Below are 26,243 nucleotides of genomic sequence, written 5' to 3' on the forward strand. Positions count from 1 at the left end.
GATTAGAAAAATTGGTAACAGCTTTTTAAACATTCATGAGGTTCTTCGACCTATAAAGACTTTCCAGCTAAGGACAGCCATATTAAGAATAAATCATTACTTGTAAGATATACATATGCTCTCATAAAAGTTCCCTAGATGATCATTAGCATAGCCACCTGGCCTTATGTAGCTCTGCCTTTGAAGAAATCCAATCACTTCAGAGAAAGGCATATAACTATGGTAATCTTACAGAGGTTAAAAGAGGTAAAAAGGGCTTTTTATTTTCACCCTTCATTCTCTGGTCTCTGTGACTGTGCTCCTTCCATATAAGAAGGAAAGAAGCTGTTCTCTTCAGTTCTCTTTTTTAAAAAATAGAAAATAAATGGAGTGCAAAGGAGAGAGAGAAAAGACAGTAAGTAGAAGTGCCCTATTTTGTAAGGTTAAACTGACAGAGTGTCAATCTTGTATCCTCACACAGTAGAAAAGGCAGGAGCTAGCAATAAGCTTCTATTGGAACACCCCCCTACCCACTTGTTTACACATTGTCTATGGCAGCCTTCATGCTACCAGGACAGGTTAACTAGTTGCAGCAGAGACTATATGGCCAATAAAGCCCTTATTGCCTACAATATTAGCTGTTCGGTCCTTTAAAGAAACCGCTGCTAGTCTCAGCTTTAAGCTATAGTGGTCCTCAATTAATATAAACAAAAACATATATGCTATAACAAACAGCCATAGACTGGCTGGCTTAAGCAACAGAAATTTCTCACAATCTGGAGGCTGGAAGTTTATGACGCCAGCATGGTCAGTTCTGGTGAGGACCCTCTTCCAGGTTGCAGACTGCTGACTTCTTATATCCTCGTGTGGCAGTGAGGAGGCTAGAGAGCTCTCTGGGGTCACTTTTACAAGGACATTAATCCCACTCATGAGGGCCCTACCCTCATGACCTAATTTTTTCCCCAAATCCCTACCCTACTAAAATCATCACATTAGGGGTTAGGATTTCGACATATCAATTTGGGGAGGGGCACAATCAGTTCATTGCATTAAGACATGAGTGTCCCAATGGCCATGGCTACCACCCGGCTGCCGGGCCTGATCTAAGATACTACCATGTAGCCATCCCAGACTGGAATGCAAAGGCTTTAGCCTAAAATAGGTCTTATGCTTTTAACAGCAGGTCCTTTCTATCTATTTACACAGACACTTAGAAAAATACATTCTTCCTCATTAAGTGACATGGCATTTATTAGAGGCATGCCTATTTTAGCATCTTAGGGTATGCAAGGGCTTCCTGAATATACATGGGATGGGCTGTGGAGAACTATATACCTAAAACCAACTCCTAACACTTTCCCAGCAATTGAGTCTCAGACTGAGATTCGAAGCACCAAGGTCTAATATGAATCTTATCACACATGAGAGACCTCCTATCAATCATACCATGTTTTCACGTCTGAGTTACCTCCTTCCCTGGCCTTCCCTACCAACCCCACAAATATGCTCCCTAGGTTACCCCTCCAACTAGCTTCCAGGCATGTTAGAGGCACAGTTACATAACATGTGAATGACTCCACCACAGCATCAACTAGTAGTATCCTAAAGTACTCTGTAGAGCTGAACACTATAATTTTAAAAATAAGTTAAAATTTATTAAACGAAATAAAGTGCTTACCTGAACTATTAAAGTAGTATTGCTGTCCTGGGTAACCAGCATTGGAGGAAAAACCACCTAAACATAAAAGAAATAAATATTTTAATGGCAGCCATAAAGTTTTAAATGCTAATTGTTCCAGTAATTAGGAACTTCTCTGGGACAAAGCCCAAGGTCATTTCAAATGATTTCTAAACACTTATTAAAATAAACTCCCTTTTGTTTGGGGGTCAGCTCGACAGGGAAAAGAATATGTGTGTGTGTGTGTGTGTGTGTTTGGGGGTGGGGAGTGGAAAATGAAACCCTAATTTACACTCACTGAAGTTCCTTATTCTTTGCCTGCCAAAGTACCAAGGCTCAGCTTCGATGCCTCTGTATAAGCAGAGATGCTCTGGCTAAATGGAGAACCTTCCTCAAACAAGGGTGTTAGGAGAGCCACGTTCCTTCCCCTTCCTAGGGGACTTTACCCTTTCTTGTCCCTACAGAAGGCAGTAGGACTGTCTACTCGGTCAATTTGGCACGGCTGAATGAAATGAGGGAGGGAGGGCCAAGGACCACACCCTCAGGGCGACCCTCCTCTTCCAGGAGGCATCAGATGGCAGCTTCCACATGCTGGGTCATTCTCCATGGGGTTCCTGTGTGCTTCAATTCTCAGCTCGCAGAAAAAAGGCCGAGTGTGCAGGCTATTTGCAAATTGCACTGAGTGTTCTAATTTTCCCATTTAATTTTCTATCGTATTTATTACTTTGAAAATAGAGTGGTGTAAAAACAAGTCTCTATTCATTTTTTAAGGCTTTTAAAACTAAGAGTTTAAATGTTATAATTATGGGGAAAATCCTGTTTAAAAATTAAAGTACTTGCTTAAATTTCGTAACATGTCTGCAAAAAGCTTTACTAACCACTTCATCATGAGACACAGAAAAAAGAAACAGGACATTAAACTTCCGAGAATCATCTCTTTTATCAGTACTAATGAGTATTAAATTATATTGAAAATATAATAAAACTAGACATTTTCAATAAATGAAGTTCCCACTGCCTCCTCTAAGTACATACAGTGGAAGCACATTAATAAGCCAATGCGGGAAAATGAGAATCTGCTTAGATGCAACACAGCCTGTAAAAACCAACCAAAAGTGAATACGACCTGCTAATAAAGGTGCCAGGGCAGTGCCTGGAAAGCTTTCTAATATCATGAATATTATATGGTTCTCAAGAAAACCAGTCATCAGCACAAACTGTGAAAAAATTATTTACGGTTCAAGAAAAGGTAAAATAGTCTCAGAAGCTCTCCCATGAATAAAAGATGAAATAGTGGAACTCACTCTATAAAGCAAGTGTTTGCAAACCAGTTTTCTTACAAGTCAAAATGAGAATCGCATTTAAAATTAAGAGGTCTAAAAAATACAAGTATTTCTAAATGAAATATTTTCACTGAGTATCAATTTGAAGGGAGAAACAACATTTTAAAAAGCAGGAGCTAAGCTTCAAGCAGTAACACACTTGGTTTGGCCATGCATGAATGTATGGCTCATCCACCGAGGACCTGGTCATCAGTCTGAATTCTTTAAAATACTGGCCATGCACTTCAGTCCAGGCTTCGTTTTCTTTTTCAACTTTGCCTTGCACATATATTAATTCATGGACTATTACAGAAGAATGCATTCTTTTAAACGCACTTTAGTTCTCTGCATTCTTTAGGAAATCATGGTTTTCTGCGGGTAGCATTAAGGTTGAGGGTATAAATGCATCCTGATATTTGTCCCCTAAGAAAGTATCAGATTGAAAATTTAAGTGTGCAGCCTCTTTTGTGGAGCAATGTAAGGAATTGCACTGGTTGTTTTACCTTTTGGTTTAAAAAGAAAAACAGGCATATTAGGGAATTCCTGAGCTGAACCACAGGGAAACTTGGGGTTGCTCCTGTTCACATTAAAATGAAGATGAAAGTCCAGCTTGTTGTCATGCCAAAGGTGTTTTATTCTGTACCTGCAAGTGCTTCCATCATTTTCTTCAGAGGCCCTTGAGTGTACATTAGTCCAACAAGAATCCCAGCCAGATGCCCAGCGAAGGAAGTCCTAAGAGGGAAGGAGACCCTTTGTGAGTGTTTGTTCTGCTGCTGATCAGAGACATTCTGTCTCCTCATTAGCCCAGTGCATGTCAAGTAGTCACAGTCCGCAGGCTTTGTTCCACATCACGTCTTTTATGCTAAGCTGCATTTAACTCAGTCCAAAGAACAATTATTTCCCACCTTAAAAAAAAAAAGCACAGGCCGGGCGCGGTGGCTCAAGCCTGTAATCCCAGCACTTTGGGAGGCCGAGACGGGCGGATCACGAGGTCAGGAGATCGAGACCATCCTGGCTAATACGGTGAAACCCCGTCTCTACTAAAAAAATACAAAAAACTAGCCGGGCGTGGTGGCGGGCGCCTGTAGTCCCAGCTACTCGGGAGGCTGAGGCAGGAGAATGGCAGGAACCCGGGAGGCGGAGCTTGCAGTGAGCTGAGATCCGGCCACTGCACTCCAGCCTGGGCGACAGAGCGAGACTCCGTCTCAAAAAAAAAGCACAATGAGTAACCACCACCACGTTTCAAATGCAACACCCCTCCTTAAACAGGGGAAGTGGATTGGCTCCTGCAGAACAGCGGAAGCATTTTGTCAAGACAAGTCATTACACTGCTTTCTGTTTTTCTCTGTACCTCTTATCACAAAACATAAATGGAATCAGTTTTCTCTGTTTGGCATTAAATCTGGAATTATCCAGCCATTGTGAGGGATGATGTCTATCTGTGTTACAGCAGGGCAGACTGCTGCAGTTTTCTACACCATAGATGAGTGAAGCAGAGAGCAAGTGAAACTCAGCAAAAGGAACTGAGATGCCCACCTGCATCCACCAAAGTTGTCTTCATATTTATCTTCCAGTCACTCAGAACAAAGAAACACAGATTTAAATTTCAAACTTGAAAGATGAGTTAGGGCATGAAAGTGGTTTAACTCTTCTTAAACTGTCATCTAAAAGTGGCAATCACTTATAAAATCTATTTTCAGAGGTCTACTTTGACCCAAGTGGCAACACTCTTTGTGGAGTTCCCTGGCTGAATGATCTCCCACCCAGCCTGAGTTTAAGAAATTACTGGGGATTCTCAAAAACCTCTGCATGTTACCACAAAAGCGGAGTTGGTGGGGGGGGGGATCCCTACACAATGAGCTGTTCTTTATGCACTTGACCTCCATTTCCAGCTGCCCGCCGCCCTCTAGATACCCCCGCGCACACATGCACACATCCACTGACACCTTAAACTAGGCTTTTCTGGTGTGCCACTCCCACTTCCCCTTTGTAATGCCTCTCATACTCCTCCCAGCCTTCCCATTCCTACTGCCACAACCACGCTTACTGCCATCTGAACTATTTGGAAATGCCCAGTATTGGGCACAGAGTGAACCCCAGATGAATGTGTGTTGAATGAGTAAAATAAATGAAAGAGAATCATCCAGCTGGTCTCCCTGAGAGCCGGCTCTTGCTCTCCAGTGCATCCAACACACAGCCATCAGTTATCCGCCTAAGGCAGAAGGCAAGTGGCGTCACTGCCATCCTCTGAAATCCACTGGCTCTCACAGAATACTCCAGTGTGTGTTCAAGCCCTTCCAACACTTGGCCTTGCTCATCTCTGCAGAGTCAGAGGGTGGAGACCCTCCTCGTCTACTACATCCATTCCCACACGCTCCACTGTCACATCCCCCAAGCACTCTCTGGCCACAGGCTAAGCCAAACGGCACCTCTGTCAAAAAATCCCACCCCAGTTGAAGAGTCGCTCTTTCCTTCTCCTCCCTCCCCTCAGAGTCGCTGCTCCTAATTTATTATGGCACGAAGCCAGTCTGCTGGTGGCAAAGTGCTTACACGTCTGCCTGCCCGTCTGTCTCTCTCTGTCACACATAAACTCCCTGAGGGCAGCAATGGTATCTCATTCATACATGACACAAAATTAGAAGCTTAAAAAAAAAAAAAAAAAAAAAAGTCAAGCAAATGAATGCATTCCCACAGCCTGGAATAGTGACCTCTCATTCCAGAAGGTGGGAAACTGAAAGTTATGAAAGAGCCCGATGGAGACTCCAAGAGCATAGCCTTTATGTGGCTTTCACGCTTGTATTCCAAACACCCAGGACAGTGCCAGGCACATGAGAGGCACTCAAGGATATGTTGAGTAAATGGCTCAAGTGTGCCAGGACCATTTCAGTAAGACCATCAGGAGGTAAGTTAAAACCACTAGATCTTCAGCTCAGGGTACTTGCTGAGCCATGGCAGTCACAGAGCTAAGAGTCCACCATTTGGTAACCTACATGAGACTCAGAGTCAAAACCAACACATTTCGCCAACTATGGCAGCAGCCTAGGGGAGAGTTCCTGAAACACCACAAGCAAGATGGTTCTGAGTAATTTTCATTGTCTCCAAGCTATGAAAAGACTGGTTGGCTCTCAGGAAAAGACAATGCAATGAAGAACACTTAGACACACAGGAGTCTTGTAAAGAGAACAGCATCGATTCTTGTTCCCATTAGCTGATTAAATGACACTATTGCCCAAACAAGCCCTCATATACATGCACACGTGCTAAAAGTCATGGCATATACACGTGCGTGCACACACACACATGCGTGCACACATACACACCACATAAACGATCATTCCCTCAGGAGGGCATTATTTTCATCAAATATATCTACTGAAACAGGAGTTCCCTGACCCCCCCTTGCAGGATGTGCCACAGGGGTGTGACTTGTTTGGCGGCCGTGCCTGCTTAAACCCCTTACGGGAAAGGGAGCACACTGATGGACAGGTGCAGGGGCTGGGATGAGTGCTCCTAGGCTTCAGCCCCATGGCAATATCCAGGGGTGTGTATCTGCGACTCCTGAAGCCCAAGTGGGTGTGTGTTACAGCGTACTCTTTTAGCTTTGCCGTCCACAGTCGGCTTATGTGTTAGACAGCTCAGTGGACCCTCTGCCTTTTCACAAAGGATGAATGTGAAGCTTTTATTGGGTGATGGAGGTGGCTCAGTGGGACTGATGGGGAGCTGGAAGTGGGATTGATGGGGAGGTGGAAGAGGGATGGAGTGGGGAGATGGTCTTCCCCTGGAATTTGGCTGTCCAGTGACGTATCTCCTCTCCCATCGTCCCCAGGTAAACTCCTCTCGGCATTCCGATGCTCCTCTTCACTCTGTTGCGCCATTCTCCTGTTCTTCTGCTCTTCTGTTCATCTCTTTGTCTCCTTCTGGAGCCTGGGGTCTCAGGTTTATATGGGTAGAGGAGAGCGGGGCATGGTGGGCCAAAAGGCAGCTATCGGGTGCAAAAACAGGAATGCCTGTTGCCATTTAGGGCTATGGGTTTCCAGGCTTGATGGTGGGGCCTTTGCTGGGAACTGCCTTCTTCTACCCACTGTTTCTGTCTCCTGTCCATGTCACTACTTCATATATAATAAAAATATGGGATTAAACATTTTTTCCCCATTTTCTGGCAAAAATAGTAGGAACTATACTTTTAGCTCCCCAACCGTGCTAAAAAAAATTGTATAGTAGTCCCCCATTATCTGCAGACCCCCAACTGGATGGCTGAAACCATGGATAGTACTGAACCTTATATATACTATGCTTTTCCGGTCTCATAATCATAACAGCTACTAACTGACTCACGTGTGGGTAGCACAGACAGCATGGACACACAGGGCAAAGAGATGATTCATGTCCTGGGTGAGACAGGGTGAGATTTCACCACGCTATGCAGAGCAGTGTGAAATTTAAAACTTATAAATGGTTTATTTCTGGAATTTTCCACTTAATGTTTTTGGATCAAGGTTGCCTGGGGCTAACTAAAAACGCAGAAGGCAAAAATCACAGATAAGGGGGACCACTGTACTTATTTTATTCTATGCTCAGGCTCAGTACAATCTGCCACCTATTAATAGCTCTAAAAATGACAAAGAAAGTGGCAGTCTGAGAGATACAAAGAAGTGGCCAGGACCAGTTAAAAATATAATAATAACTTCAATTTAGATGAAAAGAATATAATAATATCAGTATTTCTGAAACTCTGGTTTCAAATCAACCTTCATGGTGAAGCATATATGATAGAAAATAACATAGAAGGAAATTTCAATTTAAAACTTCAACCTATTAGACAATTAATCTTGAATCTCATTTACAATATTGAGTACAATACAGTGAAATGAATTTCTTATCTATCTCTAAATGGTTTTCAGAAGTTTGAGTTATAATCTAATTGCCCTAATATAATTTCAAATACCTAGGGAAGGGAGGCTGGCAGTCAAGAGAACTCACTGCATCACACTCCAACATTCAGCATTTTCCACCTATGTTCCATCTCAAAACATTTAACTGGTCTTGTTTCATTTAAGCTCTATGAAAGTGTTGAATTTTAAAATAAAAATGAGATTATGATCTCATTCAATCAAAACTGAGAATCTCTCAACATTACACACACACACACACACACACACACACACACACAAAACAGGAGAACGAATTTCACCAGTGTAAAAGGAATATAAAACTCATTTTAAGAGGTAAATTAACTTTCTCCATGCTCTTGGTAACCATTTGACAAATCACTTCCCTTCACCCTCTAAGAGATACCCACATGCTGAGTGAAAAGACAGATGGACCTGCACACGGGGAGAAAACTGAACTGGGAAGGTGGGTCCACCAGTCCTAGGGTTAGGGAATTTACCCCTGAGCTGGGGGTGCTGTGGAGACCGAAAGAAGCCCTGGGCTTTGGAGGAAGATGATCCATCTGAATGCGTTGATCAGTGGCTGGGATCTACCTTCAAACGTAACAGCATCAAAACCAGACTGGGTTGTTACAACCATAATTAGACATGCTAACCAGAAGTTGTGAAGCTTGTGGTCTCTGAATAAGCCTGTGGCTTCATTCTGTTCTTAGCTACACGTGGAAGTTGCCATCTGAAGCAGCATGCAGGGACAACCCTGCCACTAGGAACAACTTCCTCTTGACCTTACCAGGTCTTAGACTAGGACTGGGGATTTGGTTATGACCTACTACCCTCTATCCTGTTCAGAGTAATTCCCTCTGGGACAGGACCACCACCAACTCTACATCCATGACCACAGCCTCTACAGTAAACAGCCTGACACTAACACTCAGTACATAACTACCAGATGAGAGGAAGAGTAGAATTTAAATTACACATAAAATACATGTATCTAAAATACACTGTATTAAAAAAATCTCATTACATTTGTATGTCTTTTTTAGAAAAATGTCTAGTCAAGTGCTTTACTCATTTTTCAATTGGGTCATTTGTTTTACTGCCATTGAGTTATAGTTCTTTACATATTTTGCATATTAGTCCCCTATTGGACATATGATTTGCAAATATAGTCTCCATTCTGCAGGATGCCTTTTCATTTTGCTATTTCCTTTGATATGAATGGGCAACAGGTACATGAAAAGCTGCTCAACATCACTAATCATCAGGGAAATACAAGTCAAAAACCACAACAAGATATCGCCTCACATGTGTGAGCATGATTGTTATAAAAAATCAAATGATATAACAAGTGTGGGCAAGGATGTAAAGGGAACCCCGATACACTGTTGGTGGGAATGCAAACTGGTACAGCCATTATAGAAAACAATACAGAGGTTCTTACAAAATCTAAAAATAGAAAGACCATATGATCCAGCAATTCTACTTCTGGGTGTATTCCCAAAGGAACTGAAATTAGTATTTCAAAGCGATATCTGCACTCCCATGTTCATTATATCATTATTCACAATAGCCAAGATAAAAAAAAACCTAAGTGTCCATCAACCGATAAAGAAAATGTGGTATGTATATACACATGCATCCACATGCAATGGAAACTTTATTATTCATACTTAAAAAATAAGGAAATCCTGCCATTTAAGACAAAATGGACAAATCCAGATGGCATTTTCCTAAGTGAAATAAGCCAGATACAGAAAGACAGATACTGTATGATCTCACTCATATGTGGAATCTAAAGAAGTCAAACTCATAGAAACAGAGTAGAACAGTGGTTGCCAGGGATTAGGGATGGGAGAAATAGGGGGATGCTGATCAAAGGCCACGAATTGTCAGTTATAAGATGAATAAGTAAGAGAGCTAATATACAGCATGGTGAGTAGAGTTAATAAAAATACATTACATTGTACACTTGAAATTTCCTAGCAGAGTACATCTTAAGTGTTCTTACCACACACGTGAAAATGCTAACTACTTGAAGTAATAGATATATTAATTAGCTTGGTCATGGTAATCACTCTACAATGTATATGTCATCAAAACATCACATTATATACCTTAAATATATACAACATTTATTTGTCAGTGATGCCTCAATAAAGCTGGGGGGAAAATACAAGCTGTACATGGTCACCAGTTAATACTTATTTTAGCAGGAAATCTCACGGTATAGATAATGACTGAACGCAGCCTCCCGCTGTCCACCCCATTACATACACTTGGACAATGTATTACACAAAATATCTGTTCAATTAACAAAAAATAAATAAATCTATTATTATATCTTAAAATTGGTAACTTAAAAGCTTTATTTCTTCTGTTAGCCTAATAGCGACTCTCTTTAGAAAAATCGAAACTATAATCCAATACTGACTGTGATACTGAGATACAGTCACACCGGCCAGGCACACCACTGCTGCCTTTAGCCACACAGGTCATACAATGCACATTCAGATTACAATGAGAAGAAAAATAATTTTTCCAGAGTCACAATGATTCTGCAAGGTAACCAATAACGTTACTATTCAAATTCAGATCATGTATCTCAACTTGAGAGCCAGGTAAGTATCGATGTAATTTCACTTTAATAAGGAACAGTAACTTAATCCAGTAGTTCTTAAACTAGTTCAAATTCTAAGCACCTTTAAGGGTCTGATGAGAAGAGTCAACAAGACTGTCTTCAGAAGAACTATGTAAACACAAAGTGTGTCACCTGTAATTTTAGGAAGTCCATAGATACCCTGAACTCCATCCATGGACCCCTTCTTAAAAACCTTGACTGAGGTGAATAACTCATCACAAACAAGAATTTCAGACATCAGCACCAAACCAAAGTAGTCCTATATTTAACTGGAAAACATCTTGTTATACTCAAATCATAGCACAGAGGAAGCCATTTATTCTGATTACTCAAGTTCATTAACTTATTGTCCAAATTCCTTGTCGTGTCATTGTTTCTGTAATGGTGCAACCTATTTCTGGGTTCAGTTTCCTCCCTGCCAAAATACAGTATTTCACACTTCTTTCAGTTAATATTTGAGGGTAAAAAATTATCCTAGTCTCTGTATGTCTTAAAAGGTCTTTATTTCAGCATCCTATTTTGATGACAGGTATAGGATCTACTGCTGCTGATAATGAATGTACTGTCAGTTGGAAAGTCATTCCTCTGTAGGCAATCTGTCTTTTCTTTCAGCTTTCAAAGATTTTCTCTTTATTTTGGACATAGCATCTTTATACCACAATCATTGTAGCTAGTTGTAGATTTATTTAACCTGCTAAGATGTGCTGTGTTTTTCAACATGAGGTCTCATGTGCTTTTACAATTCTGAAAATCCTCACTCATTACTTTTGTCCAGTGGACCTCTAGATATGCAGCACTTGTGTATTTCCTGATGCAGAGGGGGTGCTCAATATATGTTTATAGAAAAAAAATTTCAATAAAATATGAAAAGGTTACAATCAAATCAGTGTTGCTATACATTATGTATATGGGATAGTGATAGTAGAAAGGCAATTTTGGAGCAAAACTGAGATATTATTGTGGATTTAAATTATGCAAACTAAATACGAATATTATTAACACCAACAGACAGTGTTCTTTCCTATCAAGCCAGCTTAAGCTGCTCCTCATCCATTTAAGAGGCTATTGTAAGGCTGAGTTAAGTGGTTATGCAAAATGTTCCTGCTCTCATGTGCCACTGTGACAGAATCAAAAACTAGAGCTGTGACTGAAAGCTGTGACAAGCTATGAAGGCCCTCCTCTATTAAACGGCAAATTCTTTCCACAGTTGAAGAGGTTGTCCTCTCAAGCAAAGCTCAGAAAGCAGAAAATGTATTACTCTAAGACATAATCTCACTATGTATGCAGAGCGAATGACCTCATTAAGGATACAACTTGGAGACGCGATGTTGGACAAGGTAAGGGAACGAGGTAGGGTAAGAGGCAGTCAGCTAGAAGTGGCCTATTGTACTCTCCACAATTTCCTCCTGTAAAAGCAGTTAATAGCAGGAAGGGGCTGCACTGATCAGAAGCTCTGGGGTGTGGGGATCTTAATAAATGGTCCCGGATTTGCAGTACTAGCAATGAGACGTAATACAAATTTTTCAGGTTTTTGAACGCTAACGCCACTAGGAAAGATTTTGACAGGATTAGCTTCTTCTCAAGAGAAACTGTTTTTAAACCTCTTGTTTTCTGTCCTTGATGCCTCCTTCAACCATGACACCAGCATGACTGAATGACCTGGTCTACATGCTCTCTACCGTGCATCCCTTGCTCCCTGCACCTTGGTCCTCAGAAGTAAAACCTAGCCATCTTCCAATATTATGTCCCCCAAAGGCAGCTATACTGACAGTGCACCCTCTACAATCCATGATGATTTAGTAAGCATGGCACCAACTGCAGATACAGGGATGGAAGCTGACCACTGACATTTACTTGAGGCCCAGATAAACAGAATCTGGACAAAAACAAGGGTATTGGAAAGGTAGCAGAAACCTCTTTTACAAAAGAGTTTCCAAGGTAACAGACAATGTTTAGTAATTCCTGGGCTCTCAATTCCATGTCCCTATGCCTGATAATAAGACAATTCCCTGAGCTGGTTCAAGTAGGTACATTCCGCCATGGCTTCGATGCTTGTCCCTCCAAAACTCATGTTGAAATTTAATCCTCGTTGTAGGAGTATAGGGAGGTAGGGCCTAATGGGAGGTGACTGAGTCATGAGGGCAGATCTCCCATGAATAGATTAATATCCTCCCTTGCGGGTGAATGAGATCTCACTTTTAATAGTTTCCGCCAGAGCTGGTTTGGTGTTGTTGTGTTTTGTTTTTTGAGACGGAGTTTTGCTCTTGTTGCCCAGGCTGGAGTACAATGGTGCAATCTCGATTCATTGCAACCTCCGCCTCCTGGGTTCAAGCGATTTTCCTGCCTCAGCCTCCTGAGTAACTGAGATTGCAGGTGCATGCCACCATGCCCAGCTAATTTTCGTTTGTTTGTTTTTTTAGTAGAGACAGGGTTTCACCATGTTGGTCAAGCTGGTCTGGAACTCCTGACCTCAGTGACCCACCCAACTCAGCTTCCCACAGTGCTGGGATTACAGGTGTGAGCCACGGTGCCTGGCCCAGAGCTGGTTCTTAAAGAAAGCATAGCACTGCCTGTCTTACTTCTTCCTCTCTCCCCATGTGGTCTTTGCACAAGCTGGTTCTCCTTCACCTTCCACCATGAGTGGAAAGAGCCTGAGGCCCTCAGCAGAGGCTCAGTTTTGAACTCCAGCTGGTAGAACTGTGAGCTAAATAAACCTCCTCTCTTTATAAATTACCCAGACTCAGGTATTCCTTTGTAGCAACACTAAATGGAATAAGACATATTCATTCATTCACTCATCAAATATTTAGTGACTGTAATATAAACAAGACAAACATGGTCCTTGCCTCCTGGCGTTTAAAATCTAGAGTGGAGGAGACATGGATAGACAGACAGACAGACAGACACACACACACACACACACACACACACACACACACACACACACCCCAAACTGTGTTAAGTGTAAGAAAGCAAGTCTACTTTACTTAGAACTGTCTGGGATGGCTTCTCAAGGGGTGTCATTTAAGTGGAGCTAGCATGCTCAGAGGTGGGAATGGAAGCTTCAGGCAGGGACAAGCACATATGTAGCAGCTTGAGGCAGGAAGAATTTGGTATTTTAAAACATTGAGATGGTCAGGTACGATGGTTCATGCCTGTAAACCTAGCATTTGCGAGGCCGAGGCAGGTGGATTACCTGAGGTCAGGAGTTCAAGACCAGCCTGGTCAACATGACGAAACCCCGTCTCTACTGAAAATACAAAAATTAGCTAGGCGTGGTGGCATGTGCCTGTTGTCCCAGCTACTTGGGAGGCTAAGGCAGGAGAATCGCTTGAACCCCAGGGCAGAGGTTGTAGTGAGCCAAGATTGTACCACTACACTCCAGCCTAAGTGTTAGTGGGGACTCTCCCTCAAAAAAAAAAAAAAAAAAAAAAATTGAGATGACTAATAGTAAGCAAGAAATATGGGCGTGCACAGGGTACTGCATAAATTTAGAAACTCACAGTACATAAGGCCTGTGTGCCATGTGCCTTATGTGCCATAGTAATGAACTTGAGTTGTTTTCCAAGTACAATGGAAGGCCACTGGAGGATTTCAAACAGGAGCATTTTTAGGAGTGATCTATTCTGCCTGCTGAGAGAACAGACCCTAGAGAAGTAAGAATGGTCAAATTAAGCAGAAGACAGGTAAGGAGGATAATGTAGTCCTGGTAAAAGATTATGGCAGCTTGGAAGAAAGTGGTAGCAGTGGACTACAGAAATATTAATACTAATAGAACAGATCTTGATAGGACTGCTTCTATCCCAGGAAGGGTAACGGATGGATCTGGGATGTATTTTAGAGGAGAGATAAAAGGACTTGCTGATGGACTCAGTGTAGAGGGTGAGGGAAAGGAAGAAATCTAGGCTTCTGGCTTGTACAACTAAATGGATAGTGGAACCATTTACTGAGATGCAGAAGATTGGAAAAAGGAAAAGTCAGGGTGAGAGACAATGCAAGAGCTCAGTTGTTTTCTTCGCTTTGAGAGGCCTGTGAGACAACAAAATAGAGACATCTAATTAGAAGGTAGCTAGGTTGCAAGTTGGAAGTTGAGAGGGAAGAATGATTCAAAATGTGCTCCCGTATTTCATGTGTTGATTCCTAGATTATATACAATTATAATGTTACATATTTATACATATTATACACATGCACAAATATACATAAATGTAGCTAAAAACAAGATGTAAAGGAAATACATAAAAAATATTAATAGGTAATATGTGGGGAACGTAACATCTCCCTTATTTTCCAAACTTCTTAAATTTCATTAATTTAATGTTTTAATTTAATGTGTTTCAGTAATTTCATTTATTTTTAAATGCAAAGGGAAAAGACACCGAGCAAGGCTCTCATTTTAAGAACAGTACTTCTCTCGTCAATGTGGTGGATAAACTTAAATAGTTTTGCTATTGCTGGGGTGAGTTGTTAAGAACACCTTCCTCCATTTGGCATGGGCAAGTGTTTCTAAATAACGCTCTGGATGAAAGTCATAATCATTAGCTTTGCAGTATTACAAAGTTTCTTTAGGATCTGTGTTGTTATTTAAATCTCCTTCAAAACAAAATGACAGGTTGTACTAAGTTAAATAAAAGCAAAGGTAAGTGAAATCACACAAAATAACTGGACAAGAATCTCCCCCGATTCCTTTAATTGGCCACAGAGGCTAAACAGTCAGTGAGATTCTGTGAGGCTAGTGTTCTTTTCCTCAGACACTTCATGTAACCAGACACATCCTAGAGTTCCCTACCCTGTATCTTCCATATTCCATGCTGAATAGCTCCCACTGACCACAATCCTCTCCATCTTCTCTGCACCACCCCTTCCCACCCATACCCCAACCTCTTAGAAAAGTAGTCAAGAGCATAGTTGCTGGGTGAGACTGCAGGGCTGACTGCTGCTAGGCAGCAGGAGAGCTCAGAAAGGTTCACATGGCCTGCAAAAGTGTTAGCCCAGCAGTCTACATGGTTGCCTAGCTCAGACTTCACCCTGGCTCATGTAACCATGCCCTCATCTAGCCCATTTTCACCACTGTGACAAGTGTGTCTGTCTAACCAGCAAACCTGATCCTAGCCCAGAAGCCCTTTGGTAGCTCCCCAGTGTCTCTAGAATAAAATGCAAGCAAGGCTTGTTAGGCTCTTCATGGACTTCTGTCTGCCTCTCCAGCCTTCTCTCTCCCCTCTGCCAGGGCTCAGCCCTACCACACCAGGGGCTCTAGCCACTCACCAACGTAAGCATCCACCCTTCAGGACTTTGTATGTGCCATTCCTTTTGCCCTCCATGTCCCCCAGCTCCTGATCATGCCGGGCCAGTGGGACCACACTCCCTCAGGACTTGGCAGAGGCTGCTCCTCCGGATCCTGCAGTGGCGCCTGTGCTCCTCTAGCATGCTGAAGTTTCCCTGTCTGTTGATTTGTCTGATATCACCCTGCTATTTAATTCAGTGACTTTCAATCCAATCACACCAAATACCCCCCTATAACCCAAATATTTTGTAATGCTCCTTCTTGAAATAAAATTTATGAATAACACATCTTACACACTTACTTTTTAAAGCACAGATACATATACAAACACATAATCACAAGTCAACATAATATCCTAGCTATAAAAATAAGAATAAAAAGTAATAAAATAAAATATTATGAATTATAGGCTGGGCACAGTGGCTCACGCCTGCAATCCAAGCACTTTGGGAGGTCGAGGGGGGCGGATCACTTGACATCAGGAGTTCAAGACTAGCCTGGCCAACGTGGTAAAACCCCACCTCTACTAAAAATACAAAAATTTGCCATGTGTAGTGGTGCACGCCTGTAAATCTCAGCTACTTGGGAGGCTGAGGCAGGAGAATCACTTGAGCCCAAGAGGCAGAGGTTGCAGTGAGCCAAGATGGTCTCAATGTACTCCAACCTTGGCAACACTGCAAGACTCTGTCTTGAAATAAATAAATAAATAAATAAAAATAGTATGAATTACAATTGCTCAGGCAAACCACCAGCAGGAGACATATAAAGTAGCCCTGTGCTTGCACCTATGTATGGAATCCTCATAAATATGGGAATAACGAATGCAGGTGGTTACAGATGCAGGCTTTTTGTGACTCAAGTACCACATTCAAGGTTCCACGGGTCATGTGAGTTTACGTGAGGTTAAAAAACTCTTGATTCCAAATAAAGCAAAGTACAACTTTCCCTCACTTTACATTTACAATGTATTAATATAATTTTCCTGGAAAAGTCACTGTATATTAAATCCATGTCCCCCAAAAAACTGCTCTTTATATGAAAAGCACACTTAGGTTTTAGGCTCAGATAATCATAAACAGGTTTTTCATTTACATGAATGCCCTTTCGATAGACCAGGTGTGGGTAGTGCTGTGTGTAGAGGATGGTTTTTATTGTGGAGGTCTGTCCTGTAAGCTGCGAGACAGCTAGTACCTTTGGCTCCTGTACCCCAAATGCCAGTAGCACCCCCCGCTAATCATTAGGATTACTAAGAACAACCCTGCAAATTTCCAAAATCCCTCCTGGGGACAAAGCCACCCATCCCAGTGGAAAACCACTGGCTTAGCACACAAAATATGCTTATTAAATGTTCACTGAATTGATGACTTTTAATCATGAGGCTTCGAAACTATTTCTTTTCAAAGTACTTCTCATGTGACTATACTATGCACAAATTCCAAGGATTCCAAGTCAATCTACAACATATTGAACTGATATGCAAGAAAAGTTCCCACCACAACTGAAATGCACATGGGGAGTTGAATATTTGAAAGAGGCCATGATCACTTCCACATTGCACTGTGGTAGAACAAATGTGACTTGGCACAGGAAAAATGCTCTGCCATCTGCTATTACTATAGACAAAAATATTTCTGGATACCACATGAATGATTATTTGCACATTACCTCCAGAAAGTAAATATAAAATGAAAGAGAAGTTGGACTGTTTATAGCCTGATTTTAACATGTGCTACTGGTATGAAGCAAATAGATAACCCTGTGAGTTCAGTCTTTTGGAGGTATTTTTACAAGCAATGCCATAGCTAGAAATTCCATGGCCCTATGGTAGATGGACTCTCTAAGGTTGCTCTAAGTCTAAAGACTGACTTATTGATCTTTGTTAAAGGAAGTTCATCATACAGATACATGAAGAAGAAAGAATGGCAGGAAACAGTCTCAAATAGAACTGTGGAAATGCTGTCTAGTGTATTTCCTTGTATGTATCATAATATGAATGAACGCACTGCCCTTCCCAGTTCTAGTCATGATCTGCTGGTTCTCAATCCTGGCTGCACTTTAGAATCCCTTAAAGAAGTTTTACAATTTACTGCTCCTTGGGCCCCACTCCCAGAAATTATACAACGTTGGTCTGGGGTAGAGTCCTGACATTGTTGTTGTTGTTGTTTTTCCGTTTTGTTATTTTTTTGAAATGTTGTTTTTAATTCCCCAGGAAATTCCAATGTGTTCAGGCTGAGATTCATTGACCTTAACTCAAAATTTAAGTTCTAATGGTGAGATTTCAGTTGCCATATTGGGCCAATAAGAAAAACATTTCGAGAGTAGGCAAGATTGCACCTCACAAACTATCCCATAGAAGTGGCATCTGTTTCCCTTCTTGGTAAGTTGGTCTTACTTATTCTATTCTACTGTAATGCTGCATAAGAATTAAATTTAGCTTTGAAAATGCATGCAAGGAAACATGAACTTATTTCAAAAGATTCACAAGTTCTTTGTACTTATAAAAACCTGATACCTCAAGTCAGTGTACTCACATGTACAAAAAGTCATATGCACATGGCCAAAGATGATGAAAGTAAAAAGTTAAGATAACCCCGGAATTCCTAGAGCCAACACCAAGATTAGGACAAAAACTGCATTGTAAAGTTAGCCCATAATTTCAGAAAAAGTAAATTCTGCTTGTGGTTAAATCTGGTATGAATAAAAATTCTGACTATGAAAAACAGACATGCCCCATCTACTACATGACTCAGAGACCTGAATGTGCCATCAACATCACATACTGCTCTGTAGCAGCTTTCTGGTATGTCTGTAAGGCACAGTTAATGTTAAACAAAGAGCATAGAACCACTAGCTAGAAAGTTCTAAAAGCTGCCCATTTGAGCTGAATCTGCTTATGCAATGCAAGCTGCTAGGCTGAACATTTAAAAGTGATCCTAATTAAGCCAGGTGACGCCATGGGCTCATCTCAGAGTAGCGTCACAATCAAAGAAACACAGCCCCACCTCCAGTGGAGGCTTAAGAGGTGCAGATAGTCCGTCATCTTTCTGGCAGCCAGAGCACAGGCATGTGACCTGCACTGGCCAATCAGATACCCTTTGTATCTAATACTGAGAGTCTAGTGATGACGGTCTAATGAAGCACTGACCAATGGCAACAAGCATCCTGCCAGTTCTTACAGGTTCTTCCAGTCCAGGTCTTCAGTATTCTCAAAAATTCTAGAAGCTGCCTGATATCCTTCCAGTAAGGCTTTTTATGGTTCAGTTTGCCAAAGTTTATTTCTAGGGTTTCCAACCAAGAATTCTACTGGTAGGGTACAGATACTTATACAAATGCCAAGGAGACAGTGGCTGCATTTTCTCCAAGATTGCCAGCATTAGGATGTAGGAGCTGCTGGTATCAGCGCTGTCACCATGCGGAGAGAACTCTTCTGAGAATGAAACTGGGCAGACAGACTTTAAGATGACCCCTGCTGATCCCTGATTCCTGGGTACTCACGCCTTGGATAGACCCTTTGCCATGAGCACAGGTGGAACCCGTGACTTGTTTCTAATCAACAGAATACAAGTCACTTCTATGATTATGCTATTAATATTACATAAGACTGTAATTTCTGCCTCACAAGCAGACTCTTCTTTGCTGAAGGAAGATACCACATTGTAAGCTGCCCTAGGGAGACAGTCAAGTGGCAATGAACGGAGGGCAGCCTCCAGCCAACAGTGAGGCTCTTAGTCCAGCAACACAGAAGGAATTGAATTCTTCCCACAACCACAGGAGTTGGCATTGGATCCTTCCCCAGTCAAGCCTTCAGATAAGATTTCTGTACTGACACCTTTGTTGCAGTCTTGAGAGAGCCTGAAACCAAGGACCCAGATAAACCATACCTAGACTCCTGACCTATTAAACACTGTGAGATAGTAAATGTGGTTGTTTTAAGCCACTAGATTTGAGATCATTTATTACATAGCAATAGATAACTAACACAAAAGCCAAAACAGGGGTTGGGAGTGGGCGGTTAGTGAGATAGAGACAGGAGGGAGAAACAGAATCCTAATGACAGTAAGACCCTGAGTTTCATCATATCTGAAGTTCCTGGAACCTTAAAGTACACCACTGGAAATTTTAATAGTGTCCTTTTCTTTGATCACATTTGCTTGAGTTGGGTTTTTTACTTTTCAAAAAAATTTTATTTTAAATGTTTATGGGTACATAATAGGAGTATATATTTATGGAGTATATGAAATATTTGGGTATGGGTACACAATGCTTAATAATCACATCAGGGTAAATGGGGGTATCATTCACCCCAAGCATTTTAAAATAACTAAAAGCGCATAATTGGACTGTATGTAACACAAAGAACTGGGTTTCTTTAAATTGTAACCAAAAGACTCCTAGCCAAGGTGCCAAAAGATGACAGAGGCATTATAGAATCCAGCAGGCCTCAATCTCTCAAAGAGAATTTGGCTAAACACTCTATTTCAGCTCCAGGGTAGGCAGACCACAGGTGGAATGGAGGACCTGATGATTCTAGTAAGAGTCAAGAATGTTACCACACTGAAGAAATGCTAATGCAGATGTTCATCACTGAATGAATTCCCAGAACCTTATAACAGATACAGCTCCATTCCTCATGTGCAGGAGATAATAAAAATATTGTAAGAATTAAAAGAGAAAATACATACAAAAGAATCCTGTAGAATGGCTGACACATTGCAAGTAAATGAAATGTGAGTCAAAACTCAAACATCTCACTGTTTTAAAAACAGACGCACTATTTTTAAGTACTCATTTATTATGTCTTTTAAAGGGCTCTCTAAAATTTGTAGTTATGTTATTCAATAAGTTGTTAGCAAACACTTTCAAGGGGATTCCACGATTTACATAGTTCTGGAAGACGTGGACATGCCCTGACTGGCCTGAGCTTTAGCAACTCTCTCCTTGCACCTGCAGGTGATGGGTCAGGGACATGGAAACGGCAGCAGCCTGCCCATCAGCCAGACACAGACTTCAGCATTCGTCTTGTGCAATCTTTTAATTCTTCCAACAAGTCCATGACATGGGTACTATTACCGGTCTCATCTTACAGATGAGGGACTGATACCTAGAAAAGGAACTGAATCAAGGGCCTAGGACTATGAAGTACAGAGCTAGGAGGAAGAGGGAGTGGCACTCAAAAAAGGTGTGCTGAAAGGAGAATTCAGTAAGAAAGCCATCCCCAGTACTTCATCCCTGACGGATATACCTTCAGCTGGCCTTTGCTCAGCATCTATGTCTGGAAAGGTATAATTAGGGTTTATAATCTGTCATGGAGAACGTGAGAACAAGCGACAGTCTGACTAGAAGCCATATAACTGTTTACGTAAACACAAGTCTAACAATGTGTTTTGACCCACAAAACACTTTGAGAAAATGAAATCTATTGATTTCTAATTTGTATTCCTCAACAAAACTTTTCCAAAAACACTACACGCCTTCGAGTCTGCTGAAAGGTTTGCTTCACCAGATAGTTTTAATCTCCTTTATTATTTTCTGAGATCTTTTGTTGTCCCTTTCCCCTCTAACCCCTATTTTACTGTTGGTTCTTAGCTGAACGTTCAGAAAACTCAATCGCAACTAACATGTGAAAATGTAAAAAACCCAGATCAAAGGCGGACCTCAAGCCATTGTTAAAAATAAAGATCTCTGAAGAGGACCTTGAAATAATGCAGAGCACATAAAGAACACCTCTCTCATTACTTGGGCAGTTCACCTCTAGCCGAATGGGTGACAACAGCTCTGACGAGTCCTTTCAGACTGAAGAAGCAGAACAAGCCAGTCTGGCAGCATGGGAAATACCAAGACAAACCATGTGTGTTAAACAGTACACAATCAGCATGCTCAAGACCCTGGGTAGCAATCACAGGCAGTGCACTCAGAGACGCTGGAGTGGAATTTATGAATTTTAAATGAACTTTTACAGTTTCTTGGGGGCAAATCTTCAAAATTACTGCTGCAAGGTAAAAAGCTTGGAACTTAATGTTCCCAGACATGTTTTCACCCTTTCTGTATCTAACTACAATCCTCTCTGTGGCTGTAACTTCAGCCATTTCCCAATTCCTGCAAATACACCTTAAATCACTTGCCATGGAAGTCGTTTAATTCCTAAAGTGCAGATTCTCAGACCAGAGATTTGATAACTCCTGATCACGACTAACACAACTGTTATTCATGTAAAACACCTGATTGAGGAAAACAAAACCAAATTGTAGTCACAACAATAATGATAAAAAGGAAAATGTCTCTCCCTTTAGAAAAACCAGAGTTCTTCACTGCCCTTTGGCAAAGAAAGAAATGTACATGTACTATACCTTACACATAGCCTTTTCACAAACACAAGTTTCTCCCTTGCTACACCTTAAAAAGAACAAAAACAAGACAGAAAGCTCAGGGTAAAGATGAGAATTAGGAAAAATGAGTCAACGAAAAATGTGGTAAGATTCATAATAGTCTGGTCCTTAGGTTTCCACTCCCAATTAGAATCTAGACCTTTTTTACAGGAGTCACTGGTGGTTTGGATTTTTAAGTTTTTAGCTAATATTAAAACTGAATTTTTGAAAAGAAAATGTCACTGAGAGTTCATGATCCAAACAGTATTTAATATATAATTTTTTAAAGTCTGAGTTTCTGATGTGTTCTAACTGGTGTAACACTATTGCATCTGAAGTCGCAGATTTTATTCAGTAAGTTCTTACCCAGGGAACACTCAATTATAGCATCAGTTTGTCGAGGGCTTAGGATCCTGTAACTTCTGAGGGAGAATTCCTCAGTGTAATTAGGGAGGGAACTTAAACTATTCCACCAATACTGCTCACCAAATACGTGGCTGGATGGGCAGGCACTAAGGAATCCAACACTTACTCACTTGAAGTAAACTATCTTCCATGTCTAATGTGTCCTCACCTCCAATTCAGCAGCTCATAGTAGGGAAGAAAAGGGAAGGAGGCCACCCTGAGTCGGCCATCGAGCGATATAAACCAGACAGGAGTTCTATTAGAAGCCTACTTCACCATCTTTGTACATGTTGTATCGCTGAAATGACTTTAAGGTTACTCTTTAATGGAAAAATACCAAACATTAGTAAACAGTAAACTTCCATCAACACTACATTGGTTATTAGTAAAAAGATGGATCGGATAGTATTCATTTTTAATTCATAGACTCTACTTGTACATTCAATACAAAAGAGCATTGCAAGTTTATAAAGTCATTTTTCTGCTGCCTGCATAGTACTGAATTATTTAAAACTCATTTGAAAAACACACACACACCCCTGACAGTTTTTAAAATACTGTTTGACAAGAGCATTTTCAACATCTATAAAAATATGTGCTAGAAAAGCAGATTCTGTACACACTGTCTTTCATTAGCAAGTCCTAAAGTATTTTTACCTACTTTTGCATCACACTTCACAAAACTGCCTGAAAGAAGAGGATCCTCTGTTTAGAGTTCAAATTACTTGGTATATATCATGCAGTGAATTTATACCACCCTTTAAGTAAAATTAACTGGTTCGTCAAAATCTGTTCAATGTCAGTTACACTGAGGAATTCTCCCTCAAAAATTACAGGATCATAAGCCCTCAACAAACTGACACTATAATTGAATGTTCTCTGGGTAAGAACTCATTGAATGAAATCTACAACTACAGATGCAATTAGAACACATCAGAGAAACTCAGACATTTTAATAATTATATAATAAATACTGACTGGATCATATCTCAGTGAGGCTTTCTTTTAAAAAGAAAAGCTGTATAATATTAGTCAACAACTTTTAAAAACTCCAAAACAACAGTGACTCTTAAAACAGTCTTAAAACAGAAAAAGTTATCCTCTCCCAAAATACACATCATCCTCAAAGTTGACCTGGCTTCCTCCATATCTGTGGCTACATCTTTTTCAAATCTACTGTTTTAAGTATTCTTTCTAATTTTCTTAATTAAGCCTGCCACTGACTTGTCTACTTGTTTTTTCAAAGATATAGTTCTTCATGTATTAATTCTATCATTTTTTCCTTTTAGTTTATTAAAATTTGCCTTTATCATGATCAGTTCCATGTTCCTCTATTTATTTGTTCCTTTTCTAGCTCGTTAAAGACTAGTTACTTAGTCTTTAAAATTTTTTGGTATATAATAAAAAGCATTTAAAAGTTTGCCAAAGTCCACAGGTTTGATATGTAGTATTCTCAATATTTATGTCTGAAGTCTTTTTTAAAAAAAATTCCCCTTAATTAGGGAGTTAGTTCTCAAGTGATTATGACTATTGTTTTGCCTTTTCTTCATGTTCAGTTTTTAAAGTCATTATTACCTTGTGATGAGAATATGCCCTATACAGTTCTGTATTTTTAGAGAAGATTGAAGTTGCCTTTGTAGTCTAATCTTGTCATCTTTGTGTGAGACGAGGCAGGGCCATGCCCTGCACAACACTTGCAGGCGGAGCTTCCACCGTCCTAGTCCAGCTGCTCAGCTGCATTTTCAAGTCTTCTGCATGCTCCGTTTTCCCTTTTCTTGTTTGAAGCCCACACTCTGCCTTCTAGCTATGTGCTGAGATTTTGGATCTGACATCTTTCCTTGCTGCCCACTCCAAACTTCGGGACTTGGGTCCCTAACTCAGCTATTTTTACACTTTGCTATTTATCTTTAGCTGGGCCAGACACCCTAAACACTGGCTTTATTCAACAAATATTTATTGAGTAACTACAATGTACCAAGCCCTATTTTAGTCACTGAGGATAAGCAGAGAACAAGACTAATAGAGAATATCCTTGCCCTCTAGAACTTGGAAGAGACAAACAAGGGTGCAAAAATAGGGTGGTATGGTAGTCCCCACTTATCTGCTGTTTCACTTTCCACGGTTTCAGTTACCCATGGTCAACATTGGTCTGAAAATATTAAATGGAAAATTCTATAAATAAACACGTCTTATATCACACGCTGTTCTGAGTACTGTGATGAAATCTCACGCTGTCTTGCTCCATCCCACGTGGGACACAAATCATCCCTTTGTCCAGTGGATCCACGCTGCATACACTACCTGCCCATTGGTCACTTAACAGCCATCTCAGTTATTGGATTAAAAAAACACAGCATATATATTGTTCTGTACTATCTGTGGTGGTTTCTGGCATCCACTGGGAGTCTTCAACAGTATCTCCTGAAGATAATGGGGGAACTGCCATATATATGTATGTTTTAAGAACTAAATTTTTCCACGATAAATGATGCATGCTCCCTGTAGAAAATTTGGGGGGGAAAGGTTTAAAGGAAAAACTATAAATAATACCAATAATTCCACAACCTTGAGTTAACCACTATTAATATTTGATGTGTTTCTCTCTGGTCCTTTTTGTATGAGTATTTTTACTTTGAAAAAAATTGAAACCACTTTATATGTAATACTTTGTATTCTTCTTTCTACCCTTATTTTATCGTGTTTTCTAAGCCAACTAATATAATCTCTGACAATACCATTTTAATGACTGTACAATATTGTATCATGATGTATGACATGATTTATTGAGTCATGTACTACTGGATGTTTAGGGGGTTCCCCATTTTCTGATACATCATGACAATACATATGCTGGTATCAATCTTTTCATGTATTTCTGGCCATTTATACTTTAGATAGATTCTTAGAAAGGTAATTATTGAATCAAAGGGTATATTTGTAACCTTTTTACAAATCTTGATATACATGCTCAAATTACTCTCCAGAATGTTTATACCAATGCACAGCCCCAACAAAAGTTGATGTAAATTCCCATTTAACCCAAACCTCAACAGTAACAATTTTAAAATAATTTAATTTTCCATTATTTAACTAATAATGAGCTTTTTGGTTACCCAGTGTTATACAGAAAAGAAAACAAACAAACAAAACTAAGCTTTTATGTTAGACATTTATTGGTCACTGATAGATTTTTTCTATAAATTGCTTATTGATAGCTTTTGCCAATCTGCCTGTCAGTGTTTTTCTTGTAGTTAGTATTGTTCATCCTAAAGATGTAATTTATTTTTTTCTCATTTATTTCTGATTTTTGCCCTTTATTTTATCAAAAACAGCATATTATTTTTGTCTTCGTTTAAAATTATGTTCACTGTTTTTATACTTAGAAATTAAAATTTTCCTCACACATTCTTAGATATTTTTCAGATCTGGCTTATTACACATTCTAAACATCAGCAATTTGTTTTAGAGTCTAGTGAGGCAAAACTCTAACTTTAGTTTCTTCCAAATGGTTAAAAAATTCTTTAAGCAACATTGTTTAAAAACTCTTTTCTCTACTGATTTTTCACGTTATCTTTATCACATTTGTGGCCAATTATGTCATAAAAAGATGTGTGTCTTAGAATCAAGAAACTATGGCAATATAAATTACCGAAGTGACATATATTGCTAGAAATAAAACT

At 40.2% G+C, this 26,243-nt stretch overlaps 1 protein-coding gene across 14 annotated transcripts in view; it reads right to left on the reverse strand.

The window, feature by feature from the left end:
- The window catches only part of RHBDD1 (rhomboid domain containing 1), a 214,585-nt gene that overhangs the window by 134,330 nt on the left and 54,012 nt on the right, over positions 1-26,243 (reverse strand). For all 14 annotated transcript variants that reach the window (XM_033230031.1, XM_033230034.1, XM_033230035.1 and 11 more), the window contains exons 4-5: positions 3,623-3,711; positions 1,658-1,714 (exon numbers count right to left, since the gene is read on the reverse strand). In XM_033230031.1, the coding sequence (XP_033085922.1) occupies positions 1,658-1,714; positions 3,623-3,711 (146 nt within the window). The remainder of the gene's footprint in view (positions 1-1,657; positions 1,715-3,622; positions 3,712-26,243) is intronic.

Source organism: Trachypithecus francoisi, unplaced genomic scaffold (assembly GCF_009764315.1).
Source record: "Trachypithecus francoisi isolate TF-2019V2 unplaced genomic scaffold, Tfra_2.0 Lachesis_group13, whole genome shotgun sequence".
Lineage (NCBI taxonomy): Eukaryota > Metazoa > Chordata > Mammalia > Primates > Cercopithecidae > Trachypithecus > Trachypithecus francoisi.